Source organism: Meleagris gallopavo, chromosome 8, assembly GCF_905368555.1.
Source record: "Meleagris gallopavo chromosome 8, MGAL_WU_HG_1.1, whole genome shotgun sequence".
NCBI classification, from domain to species: domain Eukaryota; kingdom Metazoa; phylum Chordata; class Aves; order Galliformes; family Phasianidae; genus Meleagris; species Meleagris gallopavo.
Window position 1 is genome coordinate 14,348,109 of NC_139411.1, and position 15,611 is coordinate 14,363,719.

General features: G+C 40.7%; 1 protein-coding gene and 1 long non-coding RNA gene across 3 annotated transcripts in view; one reads left to right on the forward strand and one right to left on the reverse strand.

The window, feature by feature from the left end:
* The window catches only part of LOC146543863 (uncharacterized), a 27,264-nt gene extending 22,550 nt beyond the window's left edge, over positions 1–4,714 (reverse strand). Inside the window, exon 1 of one of the 2 annotated variants that reach the window (XR_014884718.1) lies at positions 165–4,714. This is a non-coding gene — a long non-coding RNA (uncharacterized LOC146543863). Of the gene's footprint in view, positions 1–156 lie in introns of both variants that reach the window. The other variant, XR_014884719.1, reaches the window with a different exon arrangement.
* DUSP29 (dual specificity phosphatase 29) overlaps positions 1–14,894 on the forward strand; it is a 20,902-nt gene extending 6,008 nt beyond the window's left edge. Inside the window, exons 2-4 of the mRNA XM_003207951.5 lie at positions 272–478; positions 8,270–8,490; positions 13,441–14,894. Coding sequence (XP_003207999.1) covers positions 294–478; positions 8,270–8,490; positions 13,441–13,688 — 654 coding nt within the window. The 5' untranslated portion in view covers positions 272–293 and the 3' untranslated portion in view covers positions 13,689–14,894. The remainder of the gene's footprint in view (positions 1–271; positions 479–8,269; positions 8,491–13,440) is intronic.
* The last annotated feature ends 717 nt before the right edge of the window (positions 14,895–15,611 follow it).

Consider the following 15,611-nt stretch of genomic DNA (forward strand, 5'->3'; position numbering starts at 1 on the left):
TCATTAAGGAATCATTTGTCAATCAGTGGCTGCAGGAGAAGTACTGCTAATAGGCAAAGCCTTGCTCCCAGAAATATAGCCTACAAGGTTCACTGTGTAGGGCTGCATTAAGATCTTGAAAAAGTAGAACTGGTGTGCTGAGCAACCACCTGATACCTGCTTACAATTTGCCCCAGTGCATCTGCCAGTGCTGCTCTGAGCGCCATAGCTGAGTAGAACTCGCAGGCTTTGTGCTTCCTCATCTTTGTGTTCTGTTTGTGTTGTGTTCCAGCCTCCTGCACGGCCCAAGCTCCATGGAGAAGATGTCATCAGCAGGTTTGAACGCCGGGAAGAAAAATGCATACACAGCAATCAAAGTGGATCCTGATGGAGATTACTGTACCCCAGGTGCATTTGAACTGGAGAGGCTCTTCTGGAAAGGATGCCCAAAGTACACTCATGTCAATGAAGTCTGGCCCAACCTCTACATAGGAGATGAGTAAGTGTTAACGGTACCTCTGCACAGATGATGAGTAAGCTCACGAAGTACATCTCTATATAGGAGATGAGTAAGCTGTGCTAAGTGCAGCTCATAAACAGCTGAGCAGTGTCATTTCTCCTCCCACCCTTTAGCTAGTCTTTATCAGTGATGCCTGTTTTGATGTGCTACTGACAGCTGCCAGAGTTGGCAGAGCACCTTGCTGCCACAGTCCTTCCTGAACACTGGCACACAGCTCGGGATGCTGCTGCTTCAAGGAAGCACTGGTCAGGTGCAGAGGGGCCCGCAGCTAATATGGGGCCACAGAGCTGTCCTGGCATTGGTATGGACTACTCAAGTTCAAGTCAGTCATAAATCATTTCAGAATCGCTCAGTAATCTGCCATGTATCTCCATGTGAAAGTCTCTTCACAGTTACTCCGACTGACGGGCATTGTCTAGACCTACTGTACCACAGCTTCAGTTGGTTTGAGTTTAAAATGTAATTTTTGAAAAGTGACTGAAGAGTCAGCTGAACCTGCTGCGGTGTTTCTGTGCTTCCAAGCCTGTGCTTGCGTACACAGAGTGCTCCGCATCTCCAGATTGCTCCAGAGATTAAAACAGATGGTATCCTGTGGAAGGGCAGAGCTGCAGAGTTGTGTCTCACTGATCACACCAAATATGACTTTGGGGAAAAAAAACAAAAAAACAAAAAATCCAAAACACCCAAGCCTGCAAGATGGACTTAGCACTGCAGAACAGAGGACTAAGCTGAAACAGGCTATTCTGACACAGAGCCAACTGCTGCAGCAGGCAGGCCGTCAAAAAATCCCCAAACCAAACCCTGAGCAGAGCAAGAGAGCTTTTCTTACCCCTTAGGCACTATTGGTACACTTCTCATTTTCCTCAACACCCTTCCCAAGCATGACATCTACTTTACATCATCACCATAAGGCACAAGCAGCAGTCCCGCTGACTCCAAAGCTCTCAATAATTTTTTAAAAGGTCCTAAAATTCATCTGTTGCCAGCTTATAAAACGAAAGATATACAATCTTGGAAGTTACGAGGCTCCTAATATCATTGACCAATTATTTCTGTGGCGCCAGAGGCAATAGAAAGACACATGAGATCTGGGCTTGAACCAAGCAATGGGCTGTCACTTGAAGGGGAAAAAATCTTAAGCTTGCTCAAGAAAAGGGAAAATGGGTTTGAGTTGTCTTCTTCCTATCCTACCCTGCCACTCATTAGATATTCCTAGCTCAGAATTCAGTGAAAACAACATTTTCTTCTGGTATTAATTTCCTACTTCATCATTCAGACACCAGCATTATTCTAAATGAAGTGGTTAGAAGAATTTGCTTTGTACCTCTATGATGAAGCTGCAACTCTGCCCTCTGAGCAAAGAGGAGAGGACAGTTCTCTGCACAGTCTCCAAGTCCAGACACTGCCCACCAACTGTCTTTCCTGCACCTGTTCCTGTAACAGGGGCTTGTTACACCTTGCAATGGAATCAACTCTAAGAGGTGTCACTGAATAAGATACGCACCTTCACTCAGTGCAAACTAACCAGAGAAAACAAGTTTCTAGTGCCAACAGAAGTGAAAAAAAGCATTGGGAAACAGGTGGTGAGGAGAAATAGAAGTAAAGCTTTGTAGGAAATGGGGTTCCCAGCAAGAGGATGACTATTATCAGCCAGGGCTGATGAAATGCTGAGGGCAAATATGATATCTAGTATCAGAAAATCTGAGACGAGAGCTGGTCTGCAGGCAAGATGCAGCTCTCACGACCAGAATATGCATTTGATTTTAAGCAGGCAGCACCCAGACACCTTTATTATCTTTCCTCAGCTAGCTCCACATCTTACTTCTAATCGATAGCTTCTCCTTCAGAATGGCAGAGGTTTTGCATTATTTTAAGATCTCACTGTAGCACTGGTCACCAAAGAGCTGCCATGGAGATGTGAACAGATGTTGGGTGTATTTGCATCCTTAGCCATGCTAAATTAAGGTTGGTCTTAAAAGAATTTAGTGGAGCTCATCAACCAAATCAACCGAACACACACAGAGTTTATCCACAGAGCCTCTACATCTGTGCTTCATTCCTGTCTCCTGCATTTACAAGGTTAACAGGACTTGCGATGCTTATGGAAATGCTAATTAATTACCCTGACTACATAACCACATCTTCCATCTAATGCAACACAGGCTATCGAGGAGCCCTGTGAGGCCACTCAGTGCCTTTGTTACAAGACTTCACTGCAGATGTTGCCCAGAGGCAATGAAATCTCCACGAGCCTGTCAGGCCCAGAATAATCAAAGCCTCAAAATATAACATGCTGTGTTCAGCTCCAATTGAAATTTTCCTCCAGCAAGTTCCAAGGACTTTTAAAGACCACGCACTGGAACTTGCAGGAGACAGCCCAGTGATAGGAATAAAGCATGCTTTGCCAAGATTTTGATTTATCTGCTACCAGGATTAGTGCTCACTTGTTTCTTCCTTGTGTCCAGATGCCTTCTGAAGAGACAGAAAAGCAGCTCTGTCTTGCTTCCTTCTCTCAGTGGTCACCAGGTTGCATGGGCAGTTTTACTGACTAATCTCAAGCCTGCTTCATTCACTACAATCTCATGGAAGGTCTCTCCCAGAAATGCAGCTTGTAATTTCTCCCTTGTGGCTTTTCTGGAACTGCCTTTTTTGCCCAAGATAATGTTTGTGATTCCATATTTCTTAATTTGAAAGAATGTGTTAGCCAAAGTCCTCCTATGATTGTGATTTCCTCTTAGCCACCCTCTAGCTCTCATTAGGGTTTTAGGTGTGATCACAATTTCAAGTCTTACTGTGCTCCCAAATTACTGCCAGGTAGCATTCTGAAGACTAATTCTTCATAGGTTAATATGAAAGACCAATTTTTTGTCAAATAGCTGAACTGGGCTCACACTTCAAGAGAGTGATTGTCTGTGCTTCTTTCTGGAGAGGCTCAGGGCTTTTGATTTTGAGAATACAGGTGAAGATCAATAAGACACACAGGTAGCTCACACCTACAGACTGAAGCCCATGATAACTGAAATACGTAACTAAAATTTAAATACTGGCTTCCCCCATGCTCTCCCCTCTTTCCCCAGGAAAAAAAAAAAAAAAAGATTTCCAAGTGATTAAGTACAAAAACAATTTACGCTGATCTAGAAGAAAACAGATGGGGCTCACTCAGAGTAACAAATAGTTACTTCCCACTAGTTAGCACGGTGAACTTCTATGACTTAAAAGATATTAATCATACAAAAAACAGGATTGCATGTACATTTTATAACAATACTCACAAGGACATAATTTCAACTCTGTTAGAATGAGAATCTGCCAATTTTACCAGCAGTTAAAATCCAGAAGATCAGATCTGTAACACTGGACAAAAAAACCTCTTAAAGCACCATTTCCAAGACAAGTAACACTTGTCATCTACCCTTCTGGTCTTCCCAAGGCAATATCCCAGGCTGCAGATGATTTCTAGCACTTGATATGGCACAGAAATGACTGAAGCCAACTTCAATCTAGGAATTGGCTTGATGATATAGAAAGTTGAGAGGAATTTCCTTTATCTGTGTTGTATCACTTGCAAAAACACATATATGCAATAAGAATAATAATAATAAAAAAAAATCCACCATTTGGAAATAGAGAAAAATGGACTGCTAAATCTTTTCGTATTACAAGTTATGAAGATCTTGTTCAGTACTTTCAGTGATAACAAAATTCTTCTAATTCACACTGAACAGGAGGCATCCACAGAAACAGAGCAACACCTCAGAAGGAAAAGGAGATACAACGCTCCACCATCACTAGATTCCCTCTAGAGCTAGAGTTACCAAAGGAAATTGGGTCAGTATTATTAGAAATTCTCAACATCTCTCCTCAGCAGGGAGAAGTGCCAGATTTTCTTTAAAGAAGAAAAAAAAAGCGTCAGTGTTGCCTATATTGAGGAAGCTTCTTTTTGACACTGACCATCTGGTATGTTATCATCCTGCATCAAGCATTTTAAAAACATGGGAAAGTTTGAGAAGGACGATTCCTCTTCTAGTAACGTGTTGCCTCAGATTTCCTTCTGTTTTGTCAATCTGGGTCACGTCAATCTATGGGCTTTCACAGCCTATACTGAAACATGTTTGCAATGCTCAACCTTCACATGAAGATTAAGAGACTTGGCTCTACTTGCAGCTCATAAACATACACACCAGTTGTAGTCAGCCAGCACCATCTATGAAGAGCTGTCTTACCTGTGGAGTGAGCTGCTCTACCCATTTTGGTCACAAGGAGTCTTGCAGGATTCCTTCTCTTCTTTTAGATACAGCTGGGTTTTCATCCTGAGCCACCTTCTCTTCCCTTTGTTAGCTGCTGATAAATACTTAATACTTCAGATGAAGGTGCCTGAAAGTTGTTTTTCCCTCTCTTCCAACTTTGATGGTCTGAGCATCTTCCTGATGGAAGCAGCCAGGCTCCAGCTTGTTAATGGCAGTATTTCAAAAAGAGAGGAAAGGGATTTGGTACACTGGAGATGATAAATTAAAAGGAAGGATTTTCTTTTACATTATAGCTAGTTAGGTTGTTGCTTCCAGAATGCTAAATTTACTATGGTGCTTGCTCACAAGAAAAACTTGTGACAATCTTCGCTTTAAAACTGACAGTGGTCACAGTTAGGTCTCGGGCAGACCTTTACCTGCCCTTGCACAGCCTCAAAGATGTAAATATTCCTTTGGGAGTCATCTCCAAGTAGATGACATTTTTGTTTGGGCCAGTCGCTCCCTCTTGGTGATAGTCTAATATTATGAATATTTCCCTATGTGAAAGTTACTTTCTCTCTCATTTTCTTCATTTAGGTGGCATTCCCATATTGAAGCACTCCCCGTTGCCTCAGAACTTTAAAAACATCTTTATGAGTCCATCTGTCCTACAGTAAATGCAGGGTCTGATTCAGCAAAGCACTGAGCTTTTGCTCACCCTGCTTTGCTATCCAGAGGGAGACTTATGGGTATGTTTAACTTTTAGCATATGTTTATGTGCTCTGAATTAAAGAGCTAATGAGTTTTTATATGGGACCAATCTGCCCGGTTCATCTCTTACTAAACTGAATTATACTGAAACTTTAACTGTTATCTCTCAGTGCCACACTTCACCTCCTCTGCGTAGAAACACATTCAGGGCAAACACTGGAGACTGCAACTACACAGTGTAAGAGGAAATCAAGTGCCAGCAGCACAGATGGTGACAATGGACAAAATGAAAGAATATTCAAATGTTATGGCTTCACCTACACTGACAATTGTAGCAAACTTCTTTACAATGTCTATTTTAAATTCAACTACTATCTCTAAAATGGAAATATTAATTGTATTTTATTAGGAAATAGCAGCACCTAAAGTGGAGAAAAAGAATAGTCTTAGCTTGACCATTGGAGTCTGGTACTGAGCAAGGGAAAAATCTCTGCCATTTTCAGTTCACAGTGAATTAGGAATTGAACTCTAAATCCCCCCAAAAGGAATTTCAATTCATACAACAGTCTCTGAGTGATCCCTTGCTATTAGTTACCTCAGCTAACTGAACACCTGTAGATATCAATGCTTGAACTATTCCTTCTGTTCATCTAAAATAATGACGCCTCGGGCATCGTGAAATCTGCAAGGAAGATCAAAAGCATTCCTTCCCATCTACGTTGGATATAAACAAGAGTATCAGGCAAAATGAAACAACAGCAACAATGGCTGTGGTCAGAATAAACAGGCAGTTAAGTCTACTTCCACAATGGTACTACACAACAGATTTGGCTGAGGTTGGAAAGCAAAACCATGCTACACACAAGGTCAGAGATCACTGAAGGGCTAAAGCCAGTACAATCAAACACATCAAGAGGCACAACCATATCTGTGTTTACAAGTGTGTAGGCCTCCCTACAAGTTGACAGCCATTTTCTAGCTCTCCGTTAAGTGGCAGTCAACATCCAGCAGACACAGCAAGACCTCAAGTTTAACGGCCTGTATGACGGTTGTGTCAGCCACAGTATGCGTTTCCCCTGCCCCACAGCTCTTATTTTCACTGTACCATAGCTGACTGCCTAGGCAGTTAGCAAAGGACAGTATCCCTCATTGTGAACACATTTTAAAACAGTGGGGGACACCGAATTCTTAAAAATAAGATTCTGAGCCACAGAACAAGACTAAGCAAGCCTATCAGAAACAAATGCATTAGTTGCACTCACTATAACAAAAGGCAATCTCCAAAGAACCTAATCAAGGCAACAGGAAAATTGGACTCCAGATCAATGTAGCGGTGTCAAACTTAAATATGATTGCCATGCAATCTACTCTTTGGTATTGCCCTTGATCAGTACCACTTCATCATTTAATTCAAATCCTACATATTAGTCTGAGAAGTGCTTGCAGAAGCCAAGTTTGGTAGTATCTACAGCCTATCAAAAACTTCATCCGCTTTTTCTATGGCCTTAACTAGGATGCAATCCTACTTTATGTCCAGTATTTAAGATCTCTCTTGCAGCTGTTCCTGTAGGGCACAGTTCTCACCTGGGAACATCTTTCACTGCTGAATTCACGCTTTCAGCTAAATCTGGTATATGGAAAGCATTTTCTCTATCCACGTATCAGGTGGAGTCAACTTAAAGCTACTCTGAGCTGTCACCTCCACAATTATGAAACATAACTGGTAGCACATGATGACATCTTGTGTGACAGAAGCTACACTTACACATTGAAATGCTCAGGAAACATTCACAGAGAGAAGTATTTTTAGTTGGAAAAAGCAGTTTTTCATGATGTACTAATTCATCTAGGGCAGCAGTAGTTAGGCAAAAATATATTAGCAAAATAAAGCATATGCCTTTTTTTTTTAAAAAAAAAAGTTTAGTAGTCTTTCTGTACACTAATAAAACTTGACAGCTTTTACCAAAGAAAACCTTCCAAAATTAGAAGCTTTCTCTAACAAAATTTTCCAAACAAAATTAATTTTACAGTAACCATAAACAATGCAATTTTTGTGAAATTCCAGGCTGCCAACAAGCACATACACTGGGTACTGAGCAAACAAAAACATTGGATTCTCTCTCCTGTCTCACATCTCTTATCCAAGGGAAGAGAGGACAAAAATAAAGTATGATATTAAGCCAAACGTATGACTTTCAGCTTTCACTGAACACCAATGTCCGATTTCATATCTTCTTTTTGCTTTAGATCTCTGGTACTGTCAACAGGACAGTAAATGAATCTGACAGGATTTTGTGACCATAGGTAGGGTGTTTCTTTCTGCTGTTTGTTCTCATGTATAAATTGAGGGGAAAAAGCTTGGTAACTTTTCTTAGAAAAGAGCAATTTCTTTTTGAATCCCAGATGATCTTACTACTCACTTATCACTAACTCTTTCATTAGTTCTGCAGTATCAAATGATGGGAGAGAAGGCAAAAGCAGCATTCATGAGGTCCTATTTCAAGTTCTGCCACTGATTTGCTTTTACAACCTTAAATAATTAATTCCATTTTTTCTGTATTTTGAGTTTCTTCTTGTATAAGATGGACAGAAGCTGGTATTGCACGCATTACAAGGGTGCCAGGAAAACATTCATTTTTAAGGTGTTCTGAGGGTCAGGCAAAGATATGTATGGACTACAGCGGGATCATTCTCCAGAAGTGACAATATTTGACAACCTTTACAATGACAAATGATGCATTTTCAAACATTATGAGTTTCAATATCACATACCAAATCACAGATTTTTGTTGTTGCTTTTCTTGTCATTTACAAGACTGCTTTGTTTTAACAGGAAAACTGCGTTAGATCGCTACAGCCTTGAGAAGGCAGGCTTCACTCACATCCTCAATGCAGCTCACGGTCAGCGCAATGTGGATACGGGACCAGAATATTACCAAGACATGACTGTGGAGTACCATGGAGTGGAAGCAGACGATCTCCCCACTTTCAAGCTCAGCCAGTTCTTTTATTCTGCTTCTAAATTCATTGATAATGCGCTTCAGGATGAAAGAAGTAAGGAGGGTGCTGAAAATGGTTAAAAACAGGACACTGTTTACCTCATCTGATTATAAGCATAGCTCACAGCATCCAACTCTGTCAGAATGAAACAAGTCCAATACAGGATAACAAGGAATACCAAGTCAGTAGCATGGAACTAGTTAAGAGAAGATAATGATGGTAACTGAACGTAGGACCTTTCTCAGTACAGAGCTAGCAGCAGCTGAAGAACACCTACACTGATCAGTTTGACAGAAGTCCACATCACAGGTTGCATTAAGGTTTCTTGTCAGAGAGGTGCTTTGTTTTTTTTTTTTTTTTTTTTTTTTTTATTGTTGTTGATTTTTTCCTTCACAAACAGCTCAGACACAATCAGAGATTGAATACGTTCCTTGAATTAGCTGTCTTTTTTCTTAAATTAGTCTCCAGTAAGAAAAGGGGTGTTCTGCAGAGGCCCTAGGCTGCCACCACTCCACTGCTTCATTTTCTACAAATACAAAACCCACCTTCCTACCTGGCCACCACATCCACTCCAAGCTGCAGCAGACTTGTCATCTACATAGCAGCTGGGGATGGAAAAAACTCTTGACAGCAGAGTTGTCAAAATATTTCATGAAAGCCTTTGTAATTTCTCAGCTTGATTACCAGAATCCATTATTTGCTGACCTCCAGCAGAGCTCTATCAGAAGGTTTTGTAGTGCTGAAGGGCTAAAAGCCTAGGCCTCACTGGCTTTCAAGGTCACTCCCACCCCTTTGCCTCCTGCTTTCCCCCTGTGCCCAAAACTTTTAAAAAAAATAGTCAACAGGCTATTTTACCAAAAAAACCGCAGAGTAATTTAGATTTCCAGCTACGAAGACCTTAATACCAGAGGGTCACATATCAAGTTTCCAGTCTCCTGTTCCTGGCTGTTAAGCTCAGGTGCAGCAAGCTGCTACCTGGCTCGCCTCTAAGAACCAGCCAAGTCTTTACAACTTTAGCCATTCAGCAAGTACAGTCTACAGCAACAGTCTCTTCTCTTGTTCACAAGAAAGTCTTGAAAGCAGTTGTTTTAAAATCAAAGTCCAAATATCTGGAGATACTGCTTCAGGAGCTGACTTGACTTGAGAAAAAGGTAGCTGACATTTCAAACAGTCTGTCTAAAGCAGTGCCTTTGGGAAGGAGTGGGTAACTGTATCATACCTGTGTCTAGCCATGGCTGGAGGCCAGAGGTCACCATCAGACTGGAGTAGCTGAAATAAGAAATGCAGACTTCCTCACCCCTGTAGCTCTCCTATTCCTGTAACATCATTGCCTGCTGCACTGAGGGAAAAAAAAAAAAAAAAAAAAACAAGCACAAGGCAAGGCTGCAAAGCCTACAAAATACTTGAAACTCAGTATGTATTGGGGCAGGGGAGGATGAGACGGGGAAGTGTGAGCCTTGTTTCAAAACCATGGAACCCAGGAAATACTAAGACTGTACCACACACCAGTTCAGTACTGAAGCAAAGGATCAAATTAAAGAGTGACTGGATGAACTTCTACAAAACAAAAAAGCCTGCTCTGAAGTAGATCCTACCAGCTGCAATTGTTTCTGCAGCTGTGCACTGACCATCAAATCCATATGGTCTTTAAACTATAGCAAGATTGTTAGACACTGTTCATCTTCTCTGTGAATGCACATCTAGCCTAGATGTATTTCAAATGCCTAATGAAATGACTATTTAAGAGCAACTTTCTGACTGACAAGTAACATCCAAATTCCTAAACAGAATTTTATAGTAAGAAACCAAGTGCCTTTCTGCAGAGGTAACCAAGTAGGACTTGAATTCAGTATTAGGTGCTAAACAATTCTGATCAGTAACAATTACATCCATTAAAGTCATTTGTTACTTAGCATCAGAGATCAAGAAATGCAGAGAGGAAAAAGGAAGAAAGATTTTCTCGCAACAGGACAGAAAATCTGGTAATTTTCCTGTTGCCAAAATAGTTCTAATATAATAATTCTGGCTAACTTCAAAATCTTTGTGATGGTGAAAGGCTCCTTCATCAGAGCAGTACTAGCAGACTTTGAGCATGGGCAGATGGATTTAAGATGAAAACAGGTGAGGAAGATGATTCTGCCTCTATACTCTGCTCTCATGAAACCCCACCTGGAGTACTCCATCCAGTTCTGGGGTCATTGAGCTGCTGGAGTGGGTCCAGAGGAGGGTCACGAAGATGATCAGAAGGCTGGAGCACCTCCCCTATGAGGATGGGCTCTTAGTGTTGGGGCTCCTGAGAGCGGAGAAGAGAAGGCACTGGGGGGACTTCATAGCAGCCTTTCAGTACCTGAAGGGGGCCTACAGGAAAGCTAGGGAGGGACTTTATTTTATAAAGGCATGTAATGATAGGACAAGGGGAAACTTTTAAACTGGAAGAGGGTAGATTTAGACTAGATATTGGGAAGAAATTCTTTACAGTGGGAGTAGTGAGGCACTGGAACAGATTGCTCAGTGAGGTTGTGGATGCCCCCTCCCTGGAAGCATTCAAGGCCAGGCTGGATGGAGCTTTGAGCAAACTGGTTTAGAGGGACGTGTTCCTGCCTGTAGCAGGGGGGTTGGAAATAGATGATAAACATTCCTTCCAACCCAGACCATTCTATGATTCTGGATTCTATGAAAACAGCTTCTGTTTGCAATCATGCAAGCTATCCTTCAGCTGTGCTTAAGGATTTACCAAAATACAGAATTCAGACCTTAGGACAGCTTACAATTTTATACCAGGAAGGCCTGGTTACCATAACAGAAGGCACTATTTTAAGATTTCTATAGTATTCATTCTCCTGGTATCACAGTTTCTCAAAAAGTAAACTGGACAAGAACATCATTTTCTTCTCTTGCAAAGAACGTCGTGGGAAAAGCACATTAGAGATGGAGATTAAAAAAAGGCAATGTGAGAAGAATTAGACATAGATAGAAAGACTCAAAGCATCTGACCACAGAAATCTCAACATTTACTACTCCATCTGGCTCTGTAAAGTGAAAGCTGCATCTAGACAGTTTTTCAAGAAGCACAAGCCCAAACTCCAAGCAAAGCGACCAGAGCAATTCAGCAACTTGACTCCACTCAGCAGAACTCTGGCTCCGTGGGGTTCCATAACTCTCAAGGTGCCACTAAGTATAACTGGCCAAAATCACACAGACTGCAAGAGTGGATTCCCTCTTTTGAACAGAGGACTTGCATGTTTTTTTTTTTTTCATCAAAACTAAAGAGACTACAGAATAGCACAGAAGGCACACAGCTCTGCAGAAGAGTTCCACCATTTTGCTGTAATAGGCAGTCATTTTGAACACACACAGGAAAGCAACATCTTAATTTTCCTACAACTAGAAGGCATTTCAGAAAATTGTATGGCCATTTTTTGCCTTAGTTAATATATGAAAATGCACATTTTCTCCAAGATCCCATTTCCCACCCACACAAAAGCAAAGCTTCCTTGTCCTATCTCAACAACCATTTTACAAGGTAGGAAGTTCTAAAGATAAGTGTGAGGAGCTGAACAAGTGGTAGTTTTCATCCGTTTCAAATATTTGGAGTAATAATAGAAGGGATTATCATTTTCCAAGAGAGGAAGAGGCACTTACAGTTATCAGAGAGACTGGAATTTTGCCAAGATGCCTCTAAGACTATCTGCTGGGATTAGGATGCAGACTGTAACCATTAATCCTCTAGTGTTGGCAGTTCTTGTTGCATCCATTACACAGCAATGCTATTTGTGCCAACACATTGTCTCGTGCCTGGAAGCAAAGGAGTTAATCAGCAGGAGTCATGGCTTTGCACCCAACACTTCTCACAAGGCATAACTGACAGAGAAACTATTATTGGCCCTGACAAGTTTTTTTGTTGTTGTTTTTTTTTTCTTTTCTTTTCCTGTGGCAATTTAGCTAAACAGAGTGTTAGAGACACCATTCCAAATCTACTTCCTTCAGCAGTTCAGTCCTTTGTGTGACCCCCTAAAGGGCTTTGAATCATTTCTGGAAATTTTTTGAAGAGTTTCCAAGCCTGTTAAGCAGACCTGAACCCATTTTCTACTTGCTTTCTCCACCTCCCTATACATGGCAAATGAGGAAGGCTATATCCCTGACAGCACCTGGAAACACAGACTTTTGCCACTAGAAGCATGAATTTAAAACCAAGCAAAGTTATAAAGCTAAAACATCTCTCCACAGATAAAAGACTACTAGCAGAGACTGCAATTACAGTATAGGCCACTGCTGCAAGGACACAATTCTATACAAGAGGGAGTTACAGTGGGTTGACAAAAATGTGACTTTAATTCCATTCAGGAGTTACTAGCCAGAGAAGATTTCCTAAATAAGCTTTTCCAGAGTTTAAGAAGTGGTTTCCTTCTATCCACGTGGTAGTCTACTAATGCCTTCCACTCTCAAAATAGCACTAACCCCTGTCAGCAATGTTTTACACATCAAATACTTGGGCCAAAGTAATGCGACTCAAATCTTGAAGGAAAACGGTGTAAGACAAAAATAATATTTTTTTGTCAGTTTTTATCTCTAGCTCATAGTAACGAGAAATGCACCTCCCTGTATCCCATTTATCCTCATGAAAGGATGGTTTGATAGCTCAACAAACCTTCCCACACCTCTGTGATAAATACAAGGTGCAGCTGGGCTTGCTTTGTTATTTAAAGCAAGGTCCCTAGAGCTTCTCTGCAACAATTGTTTACAAATAAAAGCAAAGATAACTAGTTTAGGATTAAACAGGTAATTTCCTACAAAGATTGTGTTCTGTGTTCAGGTACTACAGAAATACTTACCATAGAAAGACTTAGGCTCAGTTTCCCAACCTGTAAAAAAATAGATCTTACAAAAAATACTAGTAAGTGTAGTTAAGCCTCCAAATGGAGCAGGGGCACTACAGAAAACTTCACATTAAGAAAAAGAAATCTGCCACTGTCTTCTCTGCATCATATTTCTTTGTTTCCACAGACAAGGTCCTCGTGCACTGTGCTATGGGTCGCAGCCGGTCAGCCACATTGGTCTTGGCTTACCTGATGATTTACAAGAACATGACAGTGGTGGATGCCATTGAGCAAGTATCACGGCACCGATGCATTCTGCCAAACAGAGGCTTCTTGAAGCAGCTGAGAGAACTGGACATAGCGTTGGCACTGCAGAGGAGGAATACCAAAAACAGCCTACCGTCCAACGACGATGAGAACAGCACGACAGTCTAGTATTGCTCCTGGCAGGGTTGTGCTACTTGAAAATAAACTCTATAAAAGGAGGGGAGGAAAAGCTGTAGTTAATCGCACAGTCACAAGGCTCGTTTGTTATCTAGAAAGAAAAATATCAAAACCATTTAAAACGCTGTCAGGATGAGAAAGAAAAGAAGTCAAATTTAAAACCTATCATCTTAAGATATCCTAACTTTAACAGAAATCTCAACATTAACAAATCTTCCCTGTATAAAATTTATTCAGCACAAAACCAGTCATAACTTAAATGAAAACATCTGAGTACCCCTAAAATCCTGATTCTAGTCCAAGTATATGACCTTTAAAAGAGAGAAACTAGCAATTCCTGAAGAGCTTTTGCAGGAAAAATGTTGAGATAGTTGCAACACAGACAAATTGTTTAGTCCCATCGTCCTGAAGAATTTCCCAGAAGTTTGCCTTTTATGTTCTTTCCTGGCACTGCCATTTCTTCACATAATCTACGAGCAGCAGTGTTCAGAGAGCCTCCAAACAAGTCTTCACAATGGACTTTGCAGCAGAATATGCAAACTAGAAACAAAGCAAAGTCCTTGATAAGATCAGATGCATGAACAGACACAATGGGTAACAGGTAGATACACACACATCGTTTTAGCAGCTTCATTTCTAACTTGCTTTTCCTAAAACTCAGGCAGCTGAACCCTTTAAATTCAACACACACATTATCCAACTCAATTTATTAGGCCACACACAACCCCCTTCTCTCAGAGAAAAACCCACCACACTGAGAAAATTATGCTTTGTGACTTGTTTTCTTCTACTTTTGACAATACACAAGAAATATACTGTGTCCTTGATATTGCTACAGAGAAGTTCCCATGGAAGTCCCAAAGCCCTCTAAAAAAATCATCGATAATAACCAGTTTTCATTAGATTTTAGTTACGCTTAAGAAGACAAAAGATACAAATGAAGCCTTTAAAAAGCTATCTCTGTGTACTAACAAGTAGAAAGCTGCTGCTGTACCTCCAGATACCACTAACAAATATTTACTTACAAGGTAGCTTCAATCATCCTAATACATTACTGTGCTCAAAAGCAATTGCTAATGTTATTTATTGACAATAATCTAAATATGCAAATGGAGACGCCAGATCTACTTTTCCACTTGAAGTTATTGAATTTAATACATCAGTAATTGTGTTTAGACACAACAGGAGTTTTATCACCTCAACAATACTACACCTTAAAACATACTATAGGAGAAGGAACAAAATTGAACCACATTTACCTTTCTTCCAGCCATGAAAAGGGTGTTATCACTCTCTCCATTGGAATTTTGTTTAATTCAGTGGATCAGTTACAAGTTATTCCCTCTTCTACCCTGCATGGTAGCTTGATGACTACTGTAACTGGAAGAGAATCTGTACCTGATTTGCATGCACAATTGCACATTAACAGGGTTTTCTAGAGCCTGGAGATAGGACATTCTTTTGCAAAATTGTGAAAATAGATGGGGAAATTTTTGATTTCCTGGGGCTCTGCTGCTTTAAGGGGAAACTAATAGATCCTTCGAAGAGCAGTCCCCATCTACTGATTGGAAACAAAATACAAGAAAGCCATAAGTAGGTCCCACTCATTTGTCCTGCACACAAGATTAGGAAATTGGCAAATAGCAACACTGATGTAGCAACAGAAAAATGTACCTACAATTTCCAAAGGATGGGATTCCAAGCTATTTATAAATTAGGAGCTGTCATTCTAGCGTGGAAATGAAAAAGCAGCATGTGAAGGAAAAAAAAAAAAGAAGAAGAAGAAAAGGAGATCAGTAGAACCCCATATTCCATTATTTCTACAAATACTGTGTAAAGGTGTTAAGCATGATTTCTCCAAATGGCTGAGGTTGGCAGGGACCTCTGGGTCCATCTGTTCAAGCAGGGACATTC